The 25,201-nt window shown below is 44.4% G+C and overlaps 1 protein-coding gene and 1 long non-coding RNA gene across 3 annotated transcripts in view; both read left to right on the top strand.

Moving 5' to 3' along the window:
- LOC135429083 (uncharacterized) overlaps positions 1–707 on the top strand; it is a 114,196-nt gene extending 113,489 nt beyond the window's left edge. For both annotated transcript variants that reach the window (XR_010436366.1, XR_010436365.1), the window contains 2 exons: positions 339–451; positions 520–707. This is a non-coding gene — a long non-coding RNA (uncharacterized LOC135429083). The remainder of the gene's footprint in view (positions 1–338; positions 452–519) is intronic.
- A 4-nt stretch (positions 708–711) lies between these two features.
- The window catches only part of RhoGEF64C (Rho guanine nucleotide exchange factor at 64C), a 45,444-nt gene continuing 20,954 nt past the window's right edge, over positions 712–25,201 (top strand). Inside the window, exon 1 of the mRNA XM_064683269.1 lies at positions 712–2,803. Within this exon, the coding sequence (XP_064539339.1) occupies positions 781–2,803 (2,023 nt within the window). The 5' untranslated portion in view covers positions 712–780. The remainder of the gene's footprint in view (positions 2,804–25,201) is intronic.

The raw sequence follows: 25,201 nt of genomic DNA, 5'->3' as shown, positions 1-25,201 counted from the left end.
TGGCGAATTTCTGGCGAAAGCGTTTTAGAGAACTGCCCCTTTATAGCTATGATATGTCTGTCGAGCCGTGTTATGGCCCTTGGGCATTGTTAATCTCAGCTATTTGTCAACAGACTAAGCACAGCCTGGTCGGTCGTCTCATTAAATTACTCAAAATATTAATGCAGCTGCTGCCGAGAGCCGAGACAGGAGCCAAGAGCCTCCCCCTGGCTCCGGGCTCCCCCCTTTCGTCTGGTGCACATATAATCGCATTTTCAACTTTTTCAATAATAAACTTTTCTAAACGGATTTCCCGCTGGACGTTGCGCTTTAATCATTTTCTGTCACATCTTTTGCAGGCAAACAGTTGATAGCCAGACGAGTCCCAGCAACATCAAAGCCATTAATTCAAATTGGGGATTATGAGCGCAGCAGCAGCAGCAGAAGCAGCAGCAACAACAACTACTGAAAGGTGAACTTTACTTGAACTGAAAGTTAACCCATTTAATAATCCCCCTCCCTTCCTCTCTCCCTCTGCAGCAACGCACGGCCACGCCGATGTATGACAAATCAAAGAAAACGTGGAGTCAACGGCTCAAAATTAGCAGCGATAGCAAAAACGCATCTCTAGCCACGGTCGGCGGCATGCAGACCCTGCAGCTCTTGCACCTGCAGCAGCAGCAGCAGCATCTGCAGCAGCAGCAGCAGCAACAGCAGCAGCAGCAGCAACAGCAGCTCCTCCAATACCATCAGCAGCAGCAGCAGCATCCGCATCATCATCTGCAGCATCTGGGCTATCAGATGCCGCCGCCCGGCTATGAGCTTGTGCCGAGCGCGTTGTCGCGCTCCATGAAATATGCCGAGCCCTGGATCTATGGCACTGTGCGCGGCATACCCGCACGCCACGCCCCCGCCGCCGCCTATGCCTATGGGGGGGAGCCGGGCAACGCGCTGGCAATTGTGATCTGTTCGTGCGCAGAGTATCTGAACGGGACGAAACGTGACGTGAAGAAGGCGAGCGTGTGCAAGAAGTGCAAAGGTTCCCGCCTGCCCCTGGCCACCATCAGCGGCGGGGGCACGGTGCGGCTGCCAGCAATATCTGCTGCTGCTGCTGGCGTCGGGCGGCGACCGATGGCGGCAACAATGCGCGTGGTGAGCGCCACGAAGAGGTCACGTCCCACGATTTTGGATGCGCTAAAGGATCCCTATGACCTGATGCGACGCACACGTCTGCTGTCGCCGGAGCCCAGCGTCGAGCCACCGCCCGCCAGCTCCAAGGACGGCAAGTCACGTAGCCGCGACGCAGCTGCGACAGTTGCTGCGAGTGCAACTGCCACGCCCAAGGCCGGAGGCGGAGGCACGGGCGTGCAGCGCGGACGCAGCAGAACGCGTGCGCCGCTGCCGACGTCGGCGCCAGCGCCAGATCCCGCCGACTGCTGGCTAATGGAGGACAACGAGGCGCTGCTGCAGTGCAACGGACTGGCCGGCAGCAGCACGACGACGCGTCGCTCCATCTTGCGCTGCAATGTCAATCCCTACGAACTGATCTCAGTCGAAAGCCAAGCCAAGACCAAAAACTTGCCCAACGATGACTTTGATGTGGCCGACGCTCAGCTAAACGAGGATGAGCAGCAGCTGCAAAGGGAACGGGAACAGCAGCGGGAACGGGATCAGCGCAAGTTCTACAGCAACAATGTGGCTGCGATTGCGGGTCAGCGCATTAGCCTGGGCGAAAAGCCAAGCGATTCAGCTGCTGCCGAGCGTCTAGAGATGACAACAACAGCAACAACAGCTAACAATCCACGACGTCCGCCGCGCAACAAGAAGTCGGAGGAGTCGCCAAATCTGGCGCCGACAGCAGCAACAGCTCCCACTCCTCTGCCTGATAAGCTCGCGTCCGGCTCTGTGCTCGCTGTCACGCCCACAATCACGCCCGGCATCAAGTCCATACTGAAACGTCCGTCCACGCTGGAGCTCACTGTGCCGCCTGCGCCTGTGCCTGCGCCTGTGCCTCAGCTGACGTCTGACAATGCTGCCACAACGCCTGCAACAACGGCGCCTCTGCTGTTGACGCCCTCGGGCAAGTCACAGTTCTATATACCAACGCCCACGGGCACGCCCACGCCGACGCCGACATCGGCGTCGAGCACGCGCAAAAAAGTGCAATTTATGGTCGAGGATAAAATCATAGCCACGACAACGACAACGACAACTGATGACAGCGAACACTCTGCTGTTGTTGCGGCGGCAGCAACTGCTGCTGCTGCTGCTGCTGCTGCAGATGATGATGAGACAGCAGCAACAACAGCAGCAACAGCAGCAAACTATGAGTACTACAATCGCAAGCGCAACGCAGCCGCACAGCAGGCGACAGCAACTCAGCAGCAACAACAACCGACACAGCAGCAACATCATGAACAACAACAGCAACAACTGACATTGTCAGCGCTTGAATCTGACGTTGATGATGAGCATAACTTTACAGCTTCCGCTGAGCCAACAACAGCAGCAACAACGCTGGCCACGCATATTACGCCAGATAGTTTGCATTATGAAGATGTGCTGCCGCCTGTGCATCAAATATTTGACAATAGTTGTAGCAACAGCAACAGCAGCAACAGCAGCAGCAGCAGCTCGTCCACCGATGTGAGCCAAGTAGCTGAAATTTTGCCAAACTCAACAACTGCTGCTGCTGCTGGCGCCAAATTATTATTGTCGGCGTCGAGTCCGAGGCATGCTGGGTCAACAGCAGCAACATCCCCAACAGCAGCAGCAGCAACATCACCGCATGTCACTGCAAATGTTGTCAGCGCTTTAGCAGCGGGTAAGTACACAACCAACCCCTCACCCTCCCCCCTGATTCCCCCCCCTACCCACTAGTTAGGGCAACGGCAAGTTTTGCCTTTTGTTAGCTTTTAATTATGAGCAAAAATTTGCGCGCTGCAACTGAAAAAGAATGCAATGTGAGCAGTTTTTTGTGTGTGCGCGCGCCCGGGCAAAGCGGGCATATGAACTATGTCAAGGCTTAGGATGAACTGTCAGTCGAGTGGAAGACACAAAAAAAAAAAAAAAACTAAGCGTAATCAAAACTCAGTTACACGATTGTAGATTGTCAGAGCAGCATAAAGTCTCCCATTTGAAGGGATTTAGCATAGGCGCAAAAATGTTAACGCCGCGAGGGCAAAGCAAGTCGCGTCAGGAAGAATAAAAACTATATCAACTTTTTTCGACTCTAGTGTAAGTTCAGCTATAACCATTATTTTCATTATTATTTTTACTATTTTCAATTGAATATAATTTGATATAGCGCTGGCTATTATGAGACTTAGACTAAGTCAATTCTGAAGCCAAACCTGAGATTCGAATAGGTTTCCTTCTTGATAAGTTGCCCAAATAATTGAATCAATTCAACAGTTTATTCACACAATAAGAACTAATCAAGAATTTTGTACTTAAATCAAGTAGAATCAATTTTAAAGTGCGGTAAGAGCTGTAATACTTGATTCAAGTATAAAATTCTTATTTCAAGTATGACTTTTTAAAAGTATGACTTACATAAATACTTGGTTGAAGCTTGGTTTTTAACGCTCTTCAGCCTTAACAACGAAATAGTATTGAATCATGTTTTAATAACTCTCAAAATAATAACTCTCAAAACATCCTCAATTTAAGACCACCAATGCTTAAATTATCCCAATTTTCACCCTGAAATAAGACTAGTATAGTTTTAAATTGAGCCCAATATGTGCTTAATACAATCCCAGTTTGGGCGAGCCCGTGCCAATACTCTACAATTTTTTGGTCTCTTCAGCTATACAACTTCCGAAAAAGCCGTAGATTTATGGATTCAAGCATTTTTAAACTTCAATCAGCTTTTATTCTTCTTGATTTTATAGAGATTGAATTAAGTAAATTAACTACTAAAAGTAAAATTTTTTGTAATTGATTCATTCATTTTTAACCCTTTCTATTAAGTACGAATTATAATTAAATCAAGAACTTTTAGCTCGATTCGCGCTCGAAATCCTACGAATTTCTTAGGCCTAGAATCAAGTACAAAAAGTCTTGCCATTTTTCTCGCTGTGTACCTTGCCTCTATTTTTACCTGCTTGTCTAACAGTTTTTCGAGCGTTTCATAATGTTTCGCTTAGCTGAGATACTTTTACTTTCCCTTTCCCAGGGCCTTCCTTTCGCTGAGTGTCATTCTTTGGCCCTGTTCGTTTTTCGTGCTCGTCTATCGTCTGTCCACATTTGCCGCACTGTTTATTTTTGACTAAAAACGTTGCAATTGTTTGTTAATTGCTCATCAGCATGCTCTCTCTCCCTCCCCCTCTCCCTCTCCCCCCCTCTCTCCCTCGCTCTCACTCTGTCTTACTTTCCCTGTCACTCTCTTCCTCGCTGCATTAGAGTGTGGCAGACATTACGTATACGCCAAGTAACCGCCACTTCATGCATTAAACAAATTTCTAACAACTATGAAATAGTTAAGCAAACAATTGCAACAGCCACACTCACACACACTTACACACTCACACACACACACACACATGCACAGTCGGGCAATTGAAATGGCGACATTTGAATGGAAGTCGACGTTGACATTGGCGCACCTGCTGCAAGTTCAGAGGGTTAACACTATAATCAGGCACAGGGCCAGGCCAAATCCACAGCCAGAACCCCCCCCCCCTCTCTCACCTACACACACACACACACCTTCGCCAGGCACGTAGCTTCGCGGCAAACACACACACAGCTGCGAGGTGCAGGCAAAGTCAACTTGACATTTGCACCCGCAAATGGCAAACCCGACTGCGATAACTCCAAACTATATATATACTCACACATATGCAGGCGATGCGCACGTGTGTGTGTGCGTGTGTGTGTGCGTGTGTGTGTGCGTGTGTGTGTGTGTTTTTGTAAGAGTGGGCGTGGCTGGCGCCTGCTGCTGAGGGGCGTCACAAATGTTGAACTTCATTCAAAGCAAATTAACAGACGACACAAAAAGCTTTCATTCAATTAAATTTTGACTCCGCCAGCGTCAAACATCGCAAAAGAACTTGAGCCGCGTATTGAGCCCGCGTGTGAGAGAGTCGCCCAGTGATACACTATCCAACAAATAAGCGATACTTTTGCGGCGGCAAATAGTTGTGCAGGATAATGTGCGCCCATCTATCATGCTTTTTAAGACCAGGGCAAACAATCTTTGGTAATATATTTAAATAAAGTTTACATTACTTTTACTTTTTTTACTATGTCGATTAATATCGATTTTGCGACTGGATTAATTTATAAGCATAACTCACAAAGTTCAAGCTAGGTACTTAGGAGCTCGTATAGAATATATTTCACTTATTGTATTCCTCCCCCCCTTTTTCGATGAACATTCAAAGAGAACGATATTCTAACAAGTTATCGATTATCGGAAACTACATTCCAAATTTCAAGTCTCTAGCTCTTATAGGTTCTATAAAAATAGAGCCCTTTAGACCCAGAAATCTTCATAAAGATCGGACTACAAAGACCGAAGTTAGTCAAGAATGCATATACATAGTGTAAAGAAAAGCTAAGAAGAAGCACAGCAAGTGCGTAAAGTGAATAGCTTTTGGCCTGTTGTACAAAAGGCATTAAGAAAGAATACTTTTAGCAGGGTATCAGGTTGTCGGGACTGGCTTTACACCCCGAGCAGAGCATTAAGTAGTCGGTTATGCGAGCCATAAAAATTGTATTACAGCTAATGTTAGTTTTGGCTAGTGCCTGTATTGTGTTGCACAGTGTTATGCGGCTATGCCCGGCTGGCATATCGAATGCGCTGCTATTTCAGCTATGCAGCCGGGATAGACAATGCCAACACTCGACGGTGGCGAAAGGTAAACCACATCTTGGGAGCAACCACAATGATAATGGCTGCAGCGATGATGATGACGATGAGGATGTAGTTGATGATGATGATGATGATGTAGTTGATGATGATGATGACTATGTCTGCCTATTAGGGGCAACATGGCAGGCACTTTATTCTATGCGAGAAGGTGATAGCCAGAGCCGGCGTGGTCGCGGCGGCGCCCACGTGTCTCCGCTAGACAATTACAAAGTTGCTCCTTTGGGTCTGCCCAAGTCAAGCTGTGCGTGTGTGTGTGTGTGTGTGTGCGTGTGTGTGGCACTGACTGCAATTTGTTGCATTGTTTGTCGCTGCATTCTCTCTGTGCGCCTTGGCCAAGAGTTAAGCACTTGGAACTTTTCAAACAATTTTTGATTTGATTTTTGCAAATGGCTTACAGTGAAGCCCGGGCGAACGCACGGCCCGCAGTTGATTTATGGCGCACGTGTTGCATTTTGCCGCGCCAGCCGTGGGTCGCCCGTCGCGTCCGCCTCGAAATCAAAGTGAAAGGCATTCAAGTGATACCCAAGCAATCTGTCCGCTCGCCGGTGAAATTTGCATTTTTTTTTCAGCTGTGCCACACGAATTCGCCAACGCGCACGCCAACATATTTAATGTGCCAGCTGCAGCTGCCCCCGAAAAGCTCGACTGCGGCGCATTATTAATAGTTCATATTTGTCTTTGATAAGCAGCAAGGGGCGCTGCAAATTGAAATCAAAGAACCACGACCAAAGAAAACAGGGTATAAGCAGTCGGTCCCCTTTTCCACTCACAACAAACCCAGTGCAGAAGCTTCTGTTACAAATTGTGTCAAATCTATCAGAATAGCTCGTTTAGCCTCGAACTTTAAATTTACCTTAGCTTATATTTTATAATATTTAAACATTTTTATTAAACGTTTAAATTTTTAGGCATAAAACTATTTGCGTTAATGATTAGGAGAATTTTGAAAAACATTTACAACATTTTCCGGTGCGTGTTATAATTATAATACACTTCCGCAGGGTCTTTCAAATGTTGTCAAACTTTTGCGAACCCATTAAATTTATTTATATATATAATTATATTGAAATGATTTATAATATCCTGTTCTATATAGTCATATATGTCCATAAAAATCGTTATAAGCTATCTCTATGAAACGTGGCATAGATGAATCTCTTTGTGGCAGGCAGCATGGCATTTCTTTATCGTTTGAGACATATATTTAAGCTGTTATACACTTTATAAGTGATACGACGTTGCATGGCTAAACTTTATCGATAATTATCGATTAATCGTTTAAATCTGTAGGCATGCACAAAACTATTTCCGTCAACAATTAAGAGAATTTCGAAAAACATTTCCAACATTTATACACTTTATTAGTGTTACAGACAGTTGCATAGCTAGGCATAAATATATATCGATAATTATCGATTGTAGACTTAATCTATCGATAGATAATAATCGAAAATAATCCTGCCAGGGTATTTAATTTTACCTCCTCTCACCTCAATAGCCAACGCCCTTTGCTGGCGTTTGATTACAATTTGTAAACTAATATGTTAAAATTGTCAAAAGCATTTTTTTGTGTTTTACAATTGGAAATTTAAGCTAAATTTCCCGTTTTGCGGAATTTAAAATTCCGCTTCGGATTATAAATGATTGAAAAATGTTCGCATTTTCGTTTGACCGTTTGTCCAGGAATTTTCTGGCTTGCAAATTGTGCTGCTAATTTTTCTTGTTTGCTCTCAAATGCGATTTTCTTTTTTCATTTTCAATTTCGTTTTCGTTTTCATTAAATGGCATTCGCTTTAAATTTGAGCGCTCGTCAAATGAAGTGTGAATGAATAATAAGAGCGAGGCGCGAAATAAAGAGATTTTAAACATGACCCACAAATGTTATTTAAAATGCCAAAAACAGCACAGAAATTTCCCTTTCCCTTTGCCCCTCCCCCTTCTCCATTATCCAGGGGGGGCGCAACAAAGTTACACTTTGCATTTTACATTCAGCATTCAACATTTTTATGGTTATTTCTCGCTTACGCTCATAACGGAAGTGGAGCCTCATGTCTTCATGTACTTTGCATATTTACACTAATAGAAAATGTGGTTGCCAATTGAAAAAAAAAAACAAGAAGGAGAACAACAACTGCATGGTTTGATATTGAATGCGAGCGACTGCAACATACTCTGCTTAACAGCGGGAAATAGGTCGAAGATTCTGCAGTATTAAAGAATGTAAGACTGTGAGGAGAGCTTGGCTCGATTCTTAGGGAAGGTCCTCAATAACTTATTTGGTTAATAAAGCTTCCTTATTGACCCAGAGCCCTTCGGCTATATCCTGTGGCCCCTCCATCAAATTCTATTTAACAGCGGCAAATTCGTCGAAGAAGCTACTAAATTATAGAATCTAGACTATGAGGAGTGCTTAGCTAGATTCATAGAGAAGCTTCTCAATAAGCTATCTACTCTATTTAGTTAATCTAGCTTCCCTATTGACACAGAGCCCTTCGGTTGTATCCTGTGGCTCCTTCCTGGAATACTTTTTCCAGAAGGAATCAGAGAACCCCTGGTAGTCTAGCAAGGGACTCCAATAAGCTAATGTGCTTGCAAGCTTAATAAGTTAGACATATCATCAAACATCATCTGAGGTTCTCACCCTTACGCAGAGTGTAGGTGGCTCTGCTTGGAGAGAAATAAGAACTATGCACATTCTCTGTGCATTCTCCAGCCTTAACTTGGTCCGGACGAAAGTAGCTGGACAAAGAATTTGTCACTTCACATCTAAGATCCGACCTTTTATAGGAAAAGTACAAAGAGCTCGACCCACTCTTAAGGAGCCCCAGACACAACAGTTCGTATTGTCGCCCCTACTTCTCGTGAGTCTCTCTATAAATCATAATCATATTATGAATATTGTCAGCTTTAATGCTGTAAGCCACATTGATTTTCATTCTTTCATTCTTCATTTGGGAAATTCCAAAAAATATGTACTATAGATTATTCAAAACCTGCCGACTTGAGCAGGGAAATAAAATTGAATCGGAACTATAATTTTAAGTTTGCAATCGAGTATAAATATGAAAAATGTATAGAGAATTGTGTTATATAATAATGGAATACACGTCCTTCTGATGGGAACAGGATGAATCCTGCTGAGTCTGCGGCGCCGTGAAGCCACGCTAAACCCCTTTACTAGCCCACTCAATCAGACAAACAAAGTATTATAGCACACAACCAATATACTCTTTAGCCCCATTGTGAACAGTGTATAACAAGGCGCATGCAAAACTTTGTCATGTCCTTGTTGTTGCCATTGTTGCTGCTGCTGTTGCTGCTGTTGCTGCTGCTGCTGCTCCTGTTTTATGTGCTGCAATAAAAACTGTCGCAAGCGACAGGCCAAGGGCCACTTTTTACGACTGCGCTGTCGGCGTTGCGGCTGCTGCTGCTGCTTCTGCTGCTGTTGCTGCTGCTGCGTCGGCTGCGGCGGCTGGCTTTGGGGCTAGTTGTCCAATTGCTGCGACAACATTTGCATATGTATGTGTTTGTGTGTGCCCAGCGTCCATTCCTCAAACTTAATATATCCTGTTTCCTGATTTTCATGACGTACTTTGGATTGCCCCGTAAGCGCATGAAGGAGCCTGCTCCTGCAGCTGCTCCTCCTCCTGCAGCTGCTCCTCCTCCTGCTGCTCCTGTTCCTGCTGCTGTTGACGTTGCTCCGAGTGGACTCCAGCTTGCCACAGTTGCTAGAACTTCTCTCCCTCTCTCACTTTCTCTCCCTCTGTCTGCTTATCCTTGCCCCTGCTTGCTGCACTTTTATGTTTGTGCCATTTTCTGCATTTAAGTGCAATTCTATGCAAGAATTTGCCTCTCTGCCGCCGTCGCCGCCGACATGCATATTTGTGTCAAAGCCAAATGCCACGCCCACTATACGCCCCCCTAGACATTGCTGCTTGGTGCAAGTTAATGCCATAAAATGTTCGTTTTACTCGACTAATGCATACAAATGCCTGATGCGCACTTTGCATTACAAAAACCAAACGAACGAACGAACGAGTCGTGTCTCTTGCTCTTCCTCTTGCTTATAAAACATTCATTTGCTGCCATTCAGCTTGGCATTCAAAAATCTTAACCCATCGAAATGTTTTGGTAAATGTACAGGGAAAGCCAAAATAAAAATAAACTGAATTAAATCTTGACATAATATGCCACTTGGCCTGGCCTAACCAGAAAAAAACAAACAAACAAATCTCTTTTTAGGCGTTTAACTCAAGTGAAGTCTTGAGCGAGTCGGGCCATGAGTCGACTCGAGCCAAGTCGAGCCAAGTCGAGTCGAGGCGAGTCGAGTCGAGTCGAGACGACTCGAGCGCTGCAATTTATGGAAAACATATGCAAAAGCCTTGGCAATTAGACCGAGGGGGATGATGGGGGGAGGGGGAGGGGGTGCAAGGCTAAGGAAACGGCCATTTTGTGCAACACTCGAGACATGCGGCAAGGAAAACTAATTTCTACTTTCATCGCCTGCCAATTTCATAATGCGGCTCGAATGGATATTTTTTCTTTTGCTTAAATAGCTGAAATATTCCCCAAAAGCAAAAATACCAAGCTGTTCATTCCGTTTCACCTGAATAGCACACTTGTGAATTCAAAGTGCACCCAAATGTTGCCAGTTGCCCACTTCCAAAGTTTGCTGCATTTTCAGCAGCTAAATCAGCAGGTGCTTGCTTTTTGGCAAAATAACAGGCTACTTTCAATTTATCTTTACTTAGCTTCATTTAAGTTCTGAGCATTTCATAAGGAGAGAGCTTAGGGTATCTCCTAGTCGAGCTCGCCCGTCTATATATATTTTGTAAATATTTTTTGCATAAATGCTTCTGCAACAATTTATTAAACTAAGAGCAAATTGAGCTAAGAACAAATAATATTCTGCAATTTGTATTTCATTTATTTGCCTCATCTGAAATTGCAAAGTGTTCTATTCAAGTGGACCGCACTGTGCCGAGCTATTCTGGCAAAGCTGACCTCAAACAGATTCGGGCATTGATGGCAACTGTTGTCGAAGCTATTTATATTTCGTTCGAGTTGTTGTTGCTTTACTCACAGCCATCGATTTAGTTGGAAAATAAATTAAATTTCCACACGTGCAGGCGAGTGAGACAGACAGAGAGAGAGAGAAAGAGAGAGGGAGCGGGAGAGGGAGAAAGAGAAACCACAAAGTTCTCAAATGAAGAAAGAGTTGAAAATGCAAGCGGACAAGGAGAAGACAAATGCGCCGCCTGCCAGCTGCGAGTGCGAGGCTAAAAATATCGAATGTCACTCTCAATTTCTCGCAGTGCATGTCACTGTGCGCCTTCGACAAGGCAAAAATCTATCAATATAGTCCTTGTGGGTGGCCAACCTGGACCTGGCCCAGGACCTTGGGTCCGTTGGTTGCCTTGCCAAAAGGTTGCAAAATATTTGGCATAAAAAGAAAAGAGCTCGATGCAGGACCCAACTCGTCCCGCCTAATCCCAAGTCCTGCACCTGGCCAATGGGCCACTTGCAATTTTCTGATTGCTATAACAATTTTTTAAGCGCTTTGTTGTTGTTCTTGTCACAGCATGCAAAAGTTGGCCTTTGTTTTGGAAGCATTTGAAGCGAAAGCCAAATGAAATTTGCTGCATCTCTTGAGAATTTTTGCGACAAAGCCACAGCCGATGCCAGCAAATCGAAACCACAAAGTTGTCTCCGCCTGCTCCAGCTGCAGCTGCTGCCTGCTGCTGCCTGCTGCTTCTTCTTCTTGCCTTATGTATGGATATTTTGCGATGGGCTGACAACAGCAGCAGCAGCAGGAGGAACTATAACAGCAGCAGCAACAACAGCTTCTAATGCCACTTGTAATGAAAGCAACCTAAAGGCTGGCAAGTAACAGACGACTATGCATGACTCGAAGATACCCTGTACATGGCAAGAAGCTGAACTTAAAAGAAGGGTTGTCCTTAACTTAAGCTGAAACGATGCCTATCAATAAGGGGCAATGGGAGATGCTAGCAAAAAACAAGCGAAGATAAATTGCATCGACGCTCTCAGACAAACAGACAGAGAGAAGTTTATGGTTCATTCAAATACTTTTGAGGCTTATTCTGTGCCTTCTTCTCTCCTGCAGCATACCCCACTTGCATCAGCGTACAGGGTATACAGGCAGCAGGGCTTAGGGACAGCGCACACGATTGTTGTAATGAAACGTAACGAAACAAATCAAAGCGTGCGCCACGTGAGTGCCCGAACATGTTCATCTCGATGTGGCCGGAGCAGACTAGAGCCCAGCTCTGGGCCAGCTCTGGTCCAGCAGTAGCCCAGCTCTGGTCCAGCAGTAGCCCAGCTCTGGTCCAGCAGTAACAGTAGGGCCCAGCAGTAGCCCAGGGCCAGTGACCGGACTGTGACCGGACCGAGGCAGTAGCAGAAATTATAAAACACATTGCCTGCTCGTGTCGTATTCGTCGAAGTGTATAAAATGCTTGCATATTACTTGCTTTGCTTCTGCTGCTGTTGCTGCTGCTGCTGCTTCTTCTTCTCCATCATTTTCTGCTTCTTCTTATTGGGCTTTATTGCGGTTTTTGCCATTGATTGGCCAACTCTGTCGCTGCAGCTGCGTACGTGTTGGGTTGTTGTTTTTTTTTCTTCTCTCTCTCTGCCTGAGGTCACAGGAAGTGACCTCTCGCTGGCCAAGAGACACATGTGAGAAACTTTTGCTGCCCAAGCAGAAGTTATTATTGAGCATAGTTTACAGTTATCAATCGAATTTCCATGTTAGGCAAACATTAGCTGAACAACTAGATAAAAGCAGAAACCAGCTACCAGTTGATTCTCAGTTTCTGCTGCTGTTGCTGTCAATCAATCAATCAATCAGTCAATCGCACGTAACAACTAACTTTATGGAGCATTGACAATTGGTTTTAACAATTTGGCCAAAAAGATTTCCAGTGCCATCTGCAGTTCTGTTTGCCCTTTGCATTCAAGCTCTGCCGTGTCAGTCACTCAGTCAGTGAGTGCGTCAATCAGCAGACTGACTGACTGACTGACTGACTGACTGACAACTGTATATGCCCGTGCGTAACGCCAGTCAGTCGGAGAGTCAGTCAGACAGTCAGTTAGTCGGAGAGTCTATCAGTCATCTCGATGTTAGTCGGTCTGTCAGTCAGTTAGGCGATCTGTCAGTCAATCAGTCCGTCAGTCTCTCTCTGCCTGTTCACCACATGAGCTCAGCCCTGTTGCTGTTGCTGCTGCAACTGCTCCTGCTGCACTTTGCGACATTTTCAGCTGGGAAAATCATGTGTGGCAGCATAACGTGAAGCCCTACTGCATAGTCAAATATTTATTCAGTAACAAACACATATTTTTCGTTTGGTCCTTTCATCGGCTTTATCATCCGTGACATTTCTCGCACTCTGGCAAATCTTTTACAAAATACGAAGAAGAGCTGCGCTACGACAGCCTTTCCGAGCAGTTACCCTGGACTTTTCCTCTAAAAATCTTATTACTGCCAAGGATTGTCAGCTTGACAAGGGGCTAGGAAATAACCTTCCCAGACTAGACAGAATTGGAAGTTCGACCTCGCACAAATAAAAATAGAGTCTTTTTCGGCAAACACACAAGACAAGAGATTGGATACAATAGAAGAGTATATTTGATATATATTTACATAAGAAGTTACCCGGCGTTGCCCGCATTCAACTAATAACAATCGCCTCAAATGCACAAGAGAAAAGTTTGCTTTTGGATTTAATGCACAACTTCCAATTAAAATGTAAATAAAAAATAAGTTAAGTAAGTGGATATACCCTGTAAATGCTGCTGTTTTGCGGGGTATTTTTTTTTAACAACTGACAACAAAAACAGAATCATGCGATTTATGGCATTTACGCGTATGCAAAAATCAAGCATTAAAATTCTTTTGTTGTGCTGCTGCGCACACAAAGCGCCGCCGCCTGACGCTGTCAATTTTCGCAGCAGCGCGTCAACTTTTCATCGTGGAAATGTTCGCCGTTTCTGTTGACGTCAATTGCTGGCACATTCGGCTGAAATATCAATTAGCCCGCACTTTGAAGTGTTACGTGAGCTGTGCAACAGCAGCAGCAGCAGCAGCAGCCTGCACCTGCCACAAGCCACGCCCACGCCTCGCAGAGACTGTTGCGCTCGCCCGCCCCCGCACACTCGCATATCTTCTGCAACTAATATTGAAATTCCGCAGGAGCCGCAGCAAATAAATGGAGAGCGCGGCTGCGTAAATATATAGAGTAAATCGGCTCAGTCCACGCCTGGAGCGGGCGGGGAGGGGCAGGGGGCAGGGGGAGGGGGACGAAGGGCAAACAAAAAATCACTTTTGACATGATTTCGTTTTTTGGTTTTTGTGCCACGCAAAATAGCCGTGACGTCGACAAGTGCACTTGACAGCACTCCGGCGGGACTATGAGAGTGGGCGGCGGCCATAGACTGACGGGGCGTGGCAAAGCCGTCAGTAAATATTACAGTGGCAAGAGGGGGGTGGTTCAGGTCTGTGCAAAATAAAATTGCGGAAAAAAGGTTGGGGAGCTGCGTTTATAAAAATGCAACTAGTTCCCCGGCATAAAAGCGTGAGAGTCCAGGGAATCTGTGCGGATGCGGATGCGGATGCCTGGCTGACTTTAACAACAGCAACAACCACAACAACAACAACAACAACTTTCAGTTACACACACACTTACGCACACCCACACCTATTCAGCTACACCTATTTGCACATACACAAAGTTATGAAAACAAGTGGGAATGTTAGCCGAGTTTGCCAGCGATTTTTAAGAAATTGTGTTATGTTTTTTGTACAAATATGCAACCGCTGCACATGAGAAGACAGGCAGGTGAGCTCAGCATGGGGCATGCAACAGAGCGAGCAGCATGTTATGTTAAGCCCATCCATCCCATAAGCTATATTTGTATAGAATCCTCTGATTGATTGGTAATAGAGTGTTGTATAGCATCCAGAAGATAAGAGTATATTGAAATGGGAAAGTGAAGTCATGCGTACACTCTAGCAACAGAAACCACTTATATAAAGCAGTATGTTAAGCCCTATGTTAAGCATTATGTTAGGCATTATGCTAAACAAAATGTTGAGCATTATAATAGGCATTATGTTAAACACTAAGTTAAACATTTTGTTAGACATTATGTTAGGCATTATGTTAAATATTATGCTAGGCATTATGTTAAACATTATTTGAAACATTATGTAAAACAATATATTAGGCATTATGTAAAACATTATGCTAAACATTATGCTTAACATTATGTTTAACATTATGTTAAGAACTATGTTAAGAAGAATGTAAAGCATTCTTTCACAATATGTTGCTAACAAAAAAAAAACTTAGAAAAAATAGAGTCAAATAGAGTACTTCATCTGAGAAAGTTTGTATTTTAATTGCAAGCCTTTGATGCTCGATAGTTAAAGTATGCAAATGCTTGTTAAGAAAAATTTATTCCTTATTGAAGCCGTTGCTTCTTTTTATTTGTGGACGATTCAGGTTCATAATTAATTTAAGAACATTCGAATAGAAAGTATAGAATATCCCTTAAAGATTCACTTATAGAATATCCCCTCCTATCAAAAATACTTCAAGCTGAGCACTGGATTCCTACAACTCGTCTAATCAGCTAGATTAATTCTTATTAACCGAGATTTTGTAGAATGTTAAATACCCTTTTATCGCAAATGTCAAAGCGCATTTGAATTTCGTTGTTTTGCTGCAAATAAATTGGTTAGCTCTTTTTTTTTGCAGTTCTGCCACGAATTGTCGAGTATTTTGCTATTTTTTGTAGCTCTTGTCTCATGTTTGCCTGTTTAGATATTTTTTAGTATGAGTGTGTTTGTGTGTGACGACAAACAACAACTAGAAACAACAGCAGCAACAACGATGAGAGCAGCTAACAGCAGCAGCAGCAGCAGCAGCAGCAGCAGCAGCAGCAGCAGCTAGAAGAAAATGTATAAAAAATGCCAACGTAACAGGGGAAAACAAAAATTATTTGCATTTCACCTGCATGTTGGCACGTGATTGCGGCCATGTTGTACCCCCTCGCCACCTATGCCTGCCTGCCTGCTTGTGCCCCTCTATGCGATTCTCCTGCCTGCCCCTCTTTGCGATTCTCATGTGCAGGCATTTCATTTAGTTGCCCTGGCGCGTCCCTTGTTTTCCGTACAGGGCTCAAAAATATTTGTCAAGCTGCTGCTGATGCTGTCTCTGCCCCGTTTTGGGGCAGGTGTGGAGGGGCTGCGGTGGGGTGGGGACAACGCCATTCGTGTAGGTGTTTAACAAACACACTGCGAGCGACGACTACATTGCTGTTTAGAGGCGAGTGCACTTCAGCCCGTAACAGCGGCAGAGGCAGCACGTGCATGTCCTGCGACAACAACAACAACAACAACAACAATTGTATAACGCAACGTGCCACGCCCCCCTCTCCAAAACAACACAACCGACGCCCAGCTCGAGTAGTGTCATGGAGCGGAGGCTGAAATGTCAACAGTTTACATTGCGCCCATTTAGCGTGGGATTAAATGGGTTTTTGTAACTGCCTTTGACCTGCCCCCAAAACACTCTTGCCACATGCATCTGCTGATGAAAATTGGAAAGCAACATGTCGGCAACTTCAAGCGGCAGCACACACAAAAAAAAGTATATATATATATATATATAATCGGGCGCCTCTTATCTGATTTGTGGGCGCGGCATTTCATTTGAGAAGCCGTCGAGCCCGAGTTGACGAAGTGCCTGAAAGCTTCCGCTGCTGGGGCAAAAAGCTTGACACCGACTGCCGCCACCTTTCAACTCAATGCGCTGCCGACTTTTGTATTACGTATACGTAGCGTAAGCCGAGGCAAAAAGAAACATGAAACGCAACTCGAGTGGAAGTCGGAGCATAAATAAAGCAACAAATACGCAGCAAAAAAAAAATAACATAAAATATGTGGCCTACACAGAACATGGCGGAAGTGGCAACAAACTAGAAATACGCCTAAAAACCAAACGCTGTCCACTTGAGGCAAACTGTCGCAAAGGTACAAAGACGAGCACGAGTCAGCAGAGAATGAGAAAGAGCCGAAGATTAAATGCCCTTACAGACACGTAACAGAAGCATGAATATCTAAGAAAGGTTTAGGTTCACAGCCCGTAAACATGGCTTGCCACAGCTGTAAGTCCAGCCTTGATTCCTTAGATTCGACTACAGATATATATATATATATAAAAGAGTTGTTCCGGCTGAATTAAGGCTAAAGCATAAGAATTGAGAAGCTGGCAGCTGCCCATTGGGTCAAAGGCATTAAGTTGGGTTTGTAGAAAAATCTGATCTATATTAAAAGTAGCTTTAAATGAGAGCCTCGCTTGCATCACGATCCACACAGCTTAAGCCCAGGCTTAAGCCTTGATTCATTTGATTCCTTCTCACAATATATATTTGAAAGATCCAGAGCTCAGAGAATAAGAGCTGAGAAGCTGAAAGCTTTCTCCTTTGCCTCTTCTGTAACTAAATTAAAAGAACCCCAGCAAGAGAATTAAAAGAATAGCTACAAAGACGAACACAAGCCGGAACAGGACGAGGAAGAGCCGAAGATTGAATACCCTTTCAGACATGTATTAAGCCTTGATTCATTTGATTCCTTCTCTCTTTTGCCGGCTGAATAAAAGCTGATCCACAGCCACACAGAGTATAAGATCTAAGAAGCTGAAAGCTTTCTAAGTCGAGTTTTTGGAAAGTCTGATCTATAATAAAGAGAGCCTAGCTTCCATCAAGATCAAAAATATATAAATATAAAATTCGTCAGTTCAAAGTTGTCTCTTCTGTAACTAAATTAAAAGACTCCACGCACAAGAGAATTAAAAGAAAAATTTCAGAGTCGACAAACTCGCAGGTCAAAAGGACTCGTTTGCCATTAAGCACGTGATTCATATGCGGCGTCGTTTATAAAGGCAGCTCTCTCTCTCTGTGTGTGTGTGTGTGTGTGTATAGGTGTGCGTGTGTATAGGTGTGTGTAGCGCTTGTCACAATAAATTTAGTAAAAGTGACAAATATTTTATGCTTAAGAATAATTGATGAAGTGGCGGCTACAATGCCAGCCAACTGTTTTGGCCCTTTTGCAGCAAAAAGCAAGGCTCGACAACGAAAAACGGTCACGTTTCCAGCCGAAACAGGCATTTGGCCAAGCAGCTACACCTGGCTACACCTGGCCAAGCTGCTGCTGCTCCTGCTGCTGCCTCTGCTCCCGTTGCTTGCCAAGGCAAATAATAAAACGCTAAATCATAGCCACGTTTAGTACTTTTCACTGGGTCTTTGCGCTTTGGCCCAAGTGTGTGCCTTCTGAACGAGTCCTGTCACAAGGCTCACATGTCCTGCGTGTGCGTGTGTGCGTGTGTGTGTGTGTGTGCGTGTGTGCGTGTGTGTGTGTGTGTGTGTGCGTGTGTAGGCCTTACAAATGTATGCGGCGCACAAATAAAAACAGGCAGCGGATATTACGACATATTGCTCCACACACACATAACCAAAAATTGCGCCAAGGATTATGGCACTACATTACAGGACCTCTGCCCGGCTGCAGCAGCAGCAGCATGCCCCCCTCCCCCCACCCCCTCTCCCGCTCTCTCTCTCTCCTGACTGCCCGTGTCGCTGGCATATGAATGATGAGCGTCATTTAATCTTTGTCTATGGCTCCAACACCTCCAACATATAAACGTTTGTCGAGTCCTGCAACCGCTCTTCCCTCTCCCGGTCTCCCTCCTGCTGCGCTCATGCCCCAGTTTGTCTGTTGTGTGTGTGTGCGTGTGTGTGTGTGTGTACTTGTGGGTTTCCTGTTTTTGTTTGTATACGCGTGCTGCGCTTGACATGTCCTTAGGTTTGTTTGCACTGAAATTTAACGCGCCAAGCTGAGCAGCTGCCCCAATTGCTATAGTTATGCGAATTCACGAATACTTCAGCTCTACAGAGTCCTTGACTCCCTGAGCACTTGCAGCATTCGCCAGCTGGCTGGCTGGCTGGCTGCCTTGGCTTTAAGTTATGTACTTGCTAATGGAAATCAACTGCCACCAACTAAGCACAAAATGACCCCGAGCTGGCTTTTGTAGCCCAATAACTGCCACTATGATGAGCATACGCACACAGCTGGCAAATTTTCCCACACCCATTACACTGTGAGAAATATTTGTGAATTTGTGAAACTACTTTGCAATTAATTGAAGGCGTTCAAGCTAACGAAACATTTTGAGAAGTACAGGCGACTTAATAAGAAATTTAATCAAATTATAATTGAAGTTGTGGTATTTGAACCAGCGACCTTTCGCTTGTTGGTCCTACGCTAGGACAACTGAACAAACTCTGGCTTATTTAAGCTCTCTCAGCATATTGAAAAGCACACTCGACTTAATAAGAAATTCAATCAAATTATAATTGAAGTTGTGGCATTTGAACCAGCGATCTTTCACTTGTTAGTCCGATGCTAAAACAGCTGAACAAAGTCAAGCTAGCTCAACATTTTGAAAAGCATACTCGACTTTATACACACACTAAGAAATTTAATCCAATTAAAATTTAAATTGTAAGATTTGAACCAGCGACCTTTCGCTTGTTAATTCGATGCTAGGACATTTGAACAAACTCTTTCTCTTACGCGACTTTTTGATACAAACTTTGACCTGTTCTCTTTCGACTCAAAGGGAAGTTTCTGTTGAAATCAGAAGATTTAGGCTTAACTTTTTTGCAGTGTATGCCCGCCAGCATTGGGTATTAATTGAGAAATTTAATACGCCTGCCAGCTGGCCATGCCACACGCAAAGTCTATCTGTCAAGGGTATCAGGGCAAAGTTGCCTTTAAGTTGCCCTCAAGGAGCAAGAGCAGGAGCAGAAGCAGGGGCAGGCAGGCAGGCGGAGTCCTTCCTCATAACATGGTCGACATTTGCGCCTCTTAACAAAACAATTATGCGCAATGAATAAATTAGCAGCAGGCGTGTGTTCCTCTGATCAATTTGCAACAAAGTAATAACATTTAAAATTCAAATGCCAGCAAAAAATTATTTGCGCCTATAATGCGACAGACAGGGGCAAGGGCAAGGGCAAAGGCGAGGTAAGGATGCCAACCGCCAGACACATCCTGGCACATATGTTAAAGGGAAACAGCTTAGTGCCTTTCTTCGAGCCTGTCTGTCTGCCTTAGAGTCTGCTCCCCCTGCCCCTGCCCCCCCTCTTGGCAGCAGGCAGCACTTAGACGGCAAATGTCCTGCAGGACTTTGGCGCGTCCTTTGCAATATGCGAAATTAATTGTCTGTTTGTTGCCAACAAATTTGAATTTAAACCGCGATCTACGCTGGCAAAATGTGTGAAAATGTTTTCAGCGGCAACTAACGAAGCAAAGCCGTCGCCCAACCGCCGCGTGTGCCACAGTTCCTACAGCTCCCGCTGCTGCTGTTGCTTGTTGTACCCTGTAGCTTGGCTTAAATGAGGGTATGATGGTTTTGTAACTGGCAAAAGACAACATCGATTGAAGAGCAGATAATTACGCTTAATCAAAAGACCTGATATAATCTTGCTCCGTCTGTCTGAACGCCACGATCTTGACTCTATATATATATCCACACAACAAAATGACAACAGAACAAATACCCTTCAAATTCCAAAAACAGGCAATAAAATCAGAAGTTCATTAGAGTGTGATAATTTCCTAAGGAAAGCACAAAAAGCAGCCACTCAAATCTTCATTCCAATAGCTCGGAGTTGGGCACAGGGTAAGATGCAGCTTAAGCTTTCTTACTTGTTGTAAATCTTCATTCTGACAGCTCCAAGCTGAGCACAAGGTATCTGTTAGTCAGGCACGTTCAATATGAAGCTCTTCTACGTGTTGTAAATTTTAATTCCAACAGCTTTCAGCTGGACATAGGGTATCTCCTAGTCAGGCATGTTCAAGCTCAAGCACTTCTGCTTGTTGTCTTTGCCGTGTGGGTGCGTTTGTTGGCCTAGGAAACAACTTCAAGTTGTTGAGCTCAAGTTGCTTGTAGCTGTTGTGGCTGTCGCTTGTTGTTGTTGTTGCTCTTGTTGTAGTTGTTGCTCTTCTTCTCCTTGTTGTTGTTGTTGCTGTTGAAGCTTTAGAGTTAGCCGTGCAGTTTGCTAACTGCTCGTTTCTCGCAGCTCTGCTGGGCAAAAGTTGCTGCGGCTAGCGCTCAACTTGCCACGTACCAAATGCCAAGCAATTGTCTCCACTAAAAGTCTTGGCCATTTCTTGTTGTTCCAACCCAAAGTTCTGCAAGAAAACACACACACACACACACACACAGAGAACGCCTCACACACGCGGCGCAAATTAATTGCTGCTGTTTTTGGCGCTTATTTGTCTTTGAAATTTGTTTCTGGAACGGCACAGAAAATGCTCAGCGTCTGCGTCCTTGGTCTTGGACCATGGACCATGGACCAGGGGCATTTAATTTTCTATTGTTGTTGTTGTTGTTGTTGTTTGCCTCTTGCCTATTTGCTATTTAAATTTAATTTGCATTAGTTAAAGAATTTAAAAAGCGAAAATTTCTCATGCGCAAACCCGCAAGGGTCTCCGGCCACGCCCACTTCCCGGGCGCCGCCTTTGAGCAGCTTTTCTGCCTGAACATTTTTATTTACTTGCGGCCTGGTAATTTCTGTTTATTCTTAGCAAGTTTTTACGGCCTCAGCCCCAGCAAATGTCTTTGGTAGTTGAACCGCTTTTTTTTTGGTATGCCTTGCCTCGAGTTGTTTAAATTTGCTGCCCAATGTCCTGTTCGCCATTTACATGCCCCGCCCCCCCGCCTCGGTCCGCCCCCTCGGTCCGCTCCTGGCTTAAAGTTTGCGCAATAAAATGCTGACCCAACATTACGCATACGCACCATTGGCCGCATAGTTGGTCGCTCCTCGCTCTCGACGGCCGACTCGGCGTGTCCTGCCACAAATTGCATATTACCACAAAATCAATTTACATTCCTAAACTGATTTTCCGTCCTGCATATGTAATAGCCACACACTCTCGACGCGAATGCACACGGGAAATTATTAAATTAAAATTATGTTGCTGCATGCAACGTCGCTTCCTTCACGCTCTCCAATTAAAATCCAGCGCGACACTCGGCCCAGCTCCAGACCCGGACAGCCCGGCACACGGGCCACGCACCAGACATTCAGACCACACTCTCAGGCCCGATTAACCCATTGAGTTTCATGTTTGAAAAAAAAGGCAGTTCTACAACAAATTCAACTGATGTCTATGAGCACAAATAGCTTAGTTTGTTAAGCGAAATTCAAGCTGAAAAATCTGTAAACAACTTTTTGTGTTTCCCATTCAAAAGGGTTCAAACTTATTTTAATAGATATGTGTGAAAATTCTTTGGACTTGCGCTTTTCACTGTCCGGAATATCTAAGGTTCTTCAAATAATTCAATTTTTCTAAGAGTATATAGTATACGGTAGTTTATATATTCCAGGAGTATATATATATATATATATATATTGAAAGTGGCTAAGAAGTCAATCAAGTCCGTGATCTGATCTTAGATACTACAAACTTCACATTTTTAATATGTATTCTCCCAAGCCATTCAAAGAACGACTTTATTAATCTTTTCCATACATACGTAAACTCTCATAATATCGATAAATTATCGATTTTAGCTTAACTCGAAGACTTTAAGAGCTACTTGCACCAAAATTGGTATGCAGTTTCTCGCAATCAAATCCGTGCGTCTGTTTAAAGCGTTTTATCATGCTTTTCCATATATACATCAGCTCTTATATTTTCGATAAATATCGATTTTAGCATAACTCGAGGAACTATTTGCACCAAAATTGGTCTCTCGCAATCAAGTCCGTCTGTCTGTGTAAGCCTTTTGATCTTGGAAACTACAAACTTCACATTTTTAATATATATTCTCCTACAGAATCCAAAACAAGTTTATCAAGTTTTTCCATACCTACCTATCGATAAATATCGATTTTACCATAACACGAAGACTCTAAGAGTAGTTTTTCTGTGTGAATATTGTATACTATAAACTACAAATCTGTAATATGTATTCTCCCAATCCACTCAAAGAACGATTTTAACACATATTTCTTTATCTACCTATAGATAAATATCGATTTTAGCCTAACTCCAAGACCTTAAGAGCTAGTTACACCAAACTTGGTATGTAGACTCTCGCATAATATATAAAGATTAAAGCATAGGCATTTCCCAGATTGTCAGACGAGGGGCAGACTTAGTACAGATATATAGATAAAATATTGTTTTTTTATAAACTGTAACATTAAATTCTTTCCCAAATGGCACTCGTTGGGTTAAGGCACACTTTGGTCAGCGCAACGGGCAGTCCGAGCTCGAGTCCTAGTTCTAGTCATAGTCATAGACCTGGCCATGTCGAGCACGTACAGACATCCCGGCAGGTGCTTGGCCTCTGGTTCTGTATCTGGTTGTGTATCTGGTTCGGTTGCTGCCCCTTTGCCCCATGCAGGTGCCATATGCCTGAAGTCACCGCCGACTGGGCTTACCCCGACTCCGACTCCTTCTCCGACTCAGGCTCCTTCTCCGACTCAGGTTCCTTCTCCGACTCAGGTTCCTTCTCCGACTCAGGATCCTTCTCCTTCTACGACTGCGGCTCCGTTGAAGCTTTCACTTTTAGTGCGCGTTGTGGTTTGGCGCTCACGTCGTCGTCGGCCATTTAAGCCTTAAGCAGGCCACTTAGTGCCAGAGACATAAATCTGTGCGCCAAATCCGAGCAATTAAATGCATCGTAATTTAGCGAGGCGAGGCTCTGCTCTCTTTAGTGCACAATTAGGAAGAAGTACGCAGCAGCCCCCTCCCCCCACCCCTCCCCCTCTAACAGCCCCTCTCGGTACACACACACACGTGTGTAATAATCTGTGCTGTGCGCCATTTTGTTTCGCCTTGGCCACGCTCCACAATTTCTTATTAATTGACGTGAATTTATGTATTTTCGACGCGTTATTGTTGCCAACAGAAATTAAAAAATATAAACAGACAACGCAAAGACACATAAAGCATGAGTGAAGGGGAGGGGGAGGGGGGTTTCCTGGGGGCGAATCAAAAAGAAAAAGGCATTTTTATGGCACTTGGCAATTAGAGAGGGGGGAAGAGGGGGCAGAGGGGCGAGGCGCTGCTGTGAGGGCATTGCCCATGGGCATTTTGTAATAATTTGTGTGCTTTTATTTGTGCTTGGATATCAAGCAGCAACCCCCCCTTCCCCCCTCCGCCACCACACACCCCCTCTAAACTCTGGTGCTGCGTCCAGTTGCTTTGTTATTACCAGGTTAATGTGGACTTGTTGTTATGGCCCCCACTCGGATGTTGGCTATTAGACGCCCATTAAATAATTGCTGGCAATTCAACAAGAACACACACACACACACAAAGTAGCTGTATGTGTGTGTGTGTGTGTGTGTGTGTGCTGCTGGTTTTTTATTGAAGCATCTAATTGCCGACAATTTGCGGTGCGCTCCGGCTCTGAAGTGGCCGGAGTCTTTGGTTCCACTTTAAAGGCAACAGCAGCAAATGTGTAATTTAATAAACATTCGGAACAAGTGAAAACTATCGTTTTAGGGTCAAAGCAGCAGCAATAATCGTATTACCAAATGCACAGCAGCAATAATAAAGCCAGCAACTAACGAAAACCACACGCACTCGCACACACTCGCACACACACTCGCACACTCGCACAAACACATGCATACATACGCTCACCTGTGCAACTTGTTGGCAAATCCAAAAACCAAAAACCCGTAAACCGAAAAAGACCCAAAGGGGGAACAGACCGCAGAGCGAACCAACCACAAACTGAGAACTTCGGCCAGAGTTGCCCAGAGTTGGCCAGAGTTGCCCGAGTTTGTTGCTTGTGAAATTAATTAAATAATATTTATGCGCAGCAAGAATTTATTAAACAGCTGCAGCCCCCAAAAAGAAAAAAAAAACACATCACCTGGCCATCAGCAATTAAAACTCAGAGCTTTTAACTTAATTGTTAACTGCACTGGCCATATGCACAGAGATTCGTGTGGCCAGCTACAACAACAACAACAAAAGCAGGGAGAACATGTGTAACATTTAGGGCACTTTAATTGTTTCGCCCTGCACAAATTGCAAATGAACACGACACTCGAAAAGTTGCCCTCGCTCCCGCTCCTGCTCCAGCTCCTGCTCGAGCTCCTTCTGGCTCCTGGCAAACTGTTCGTATACGTAACAAATTCTCGTACAACATTTTACACTCGCCTGCATAAATTGTGCTTAAAATGTAATCATGTAAATCGCAAATAATTGAGCGAGAGCCAAAG

This window comes from Drosophila montana, unplaced genomic scaffold (genome assembly GCF_035044405.1).
Source record: "Drosophila montana isolate Dmon_TW-CO22-7 unplaced genomic scaffold, ASM3504440v1 contig_2583_1, whole genome shotgun sequence".
Taxonomy (NCBI): domain Eukaryota; kingdom Metazoa; phylum Arthropoda; class Insecta; order Diptera; family Drosophilidae; genus Drosophila; species Drosophila montana.
Note: the sequence above shows the minus strand (reverse complement) of the source record. Positions and strands in the feature narration are given on the sequence as shown.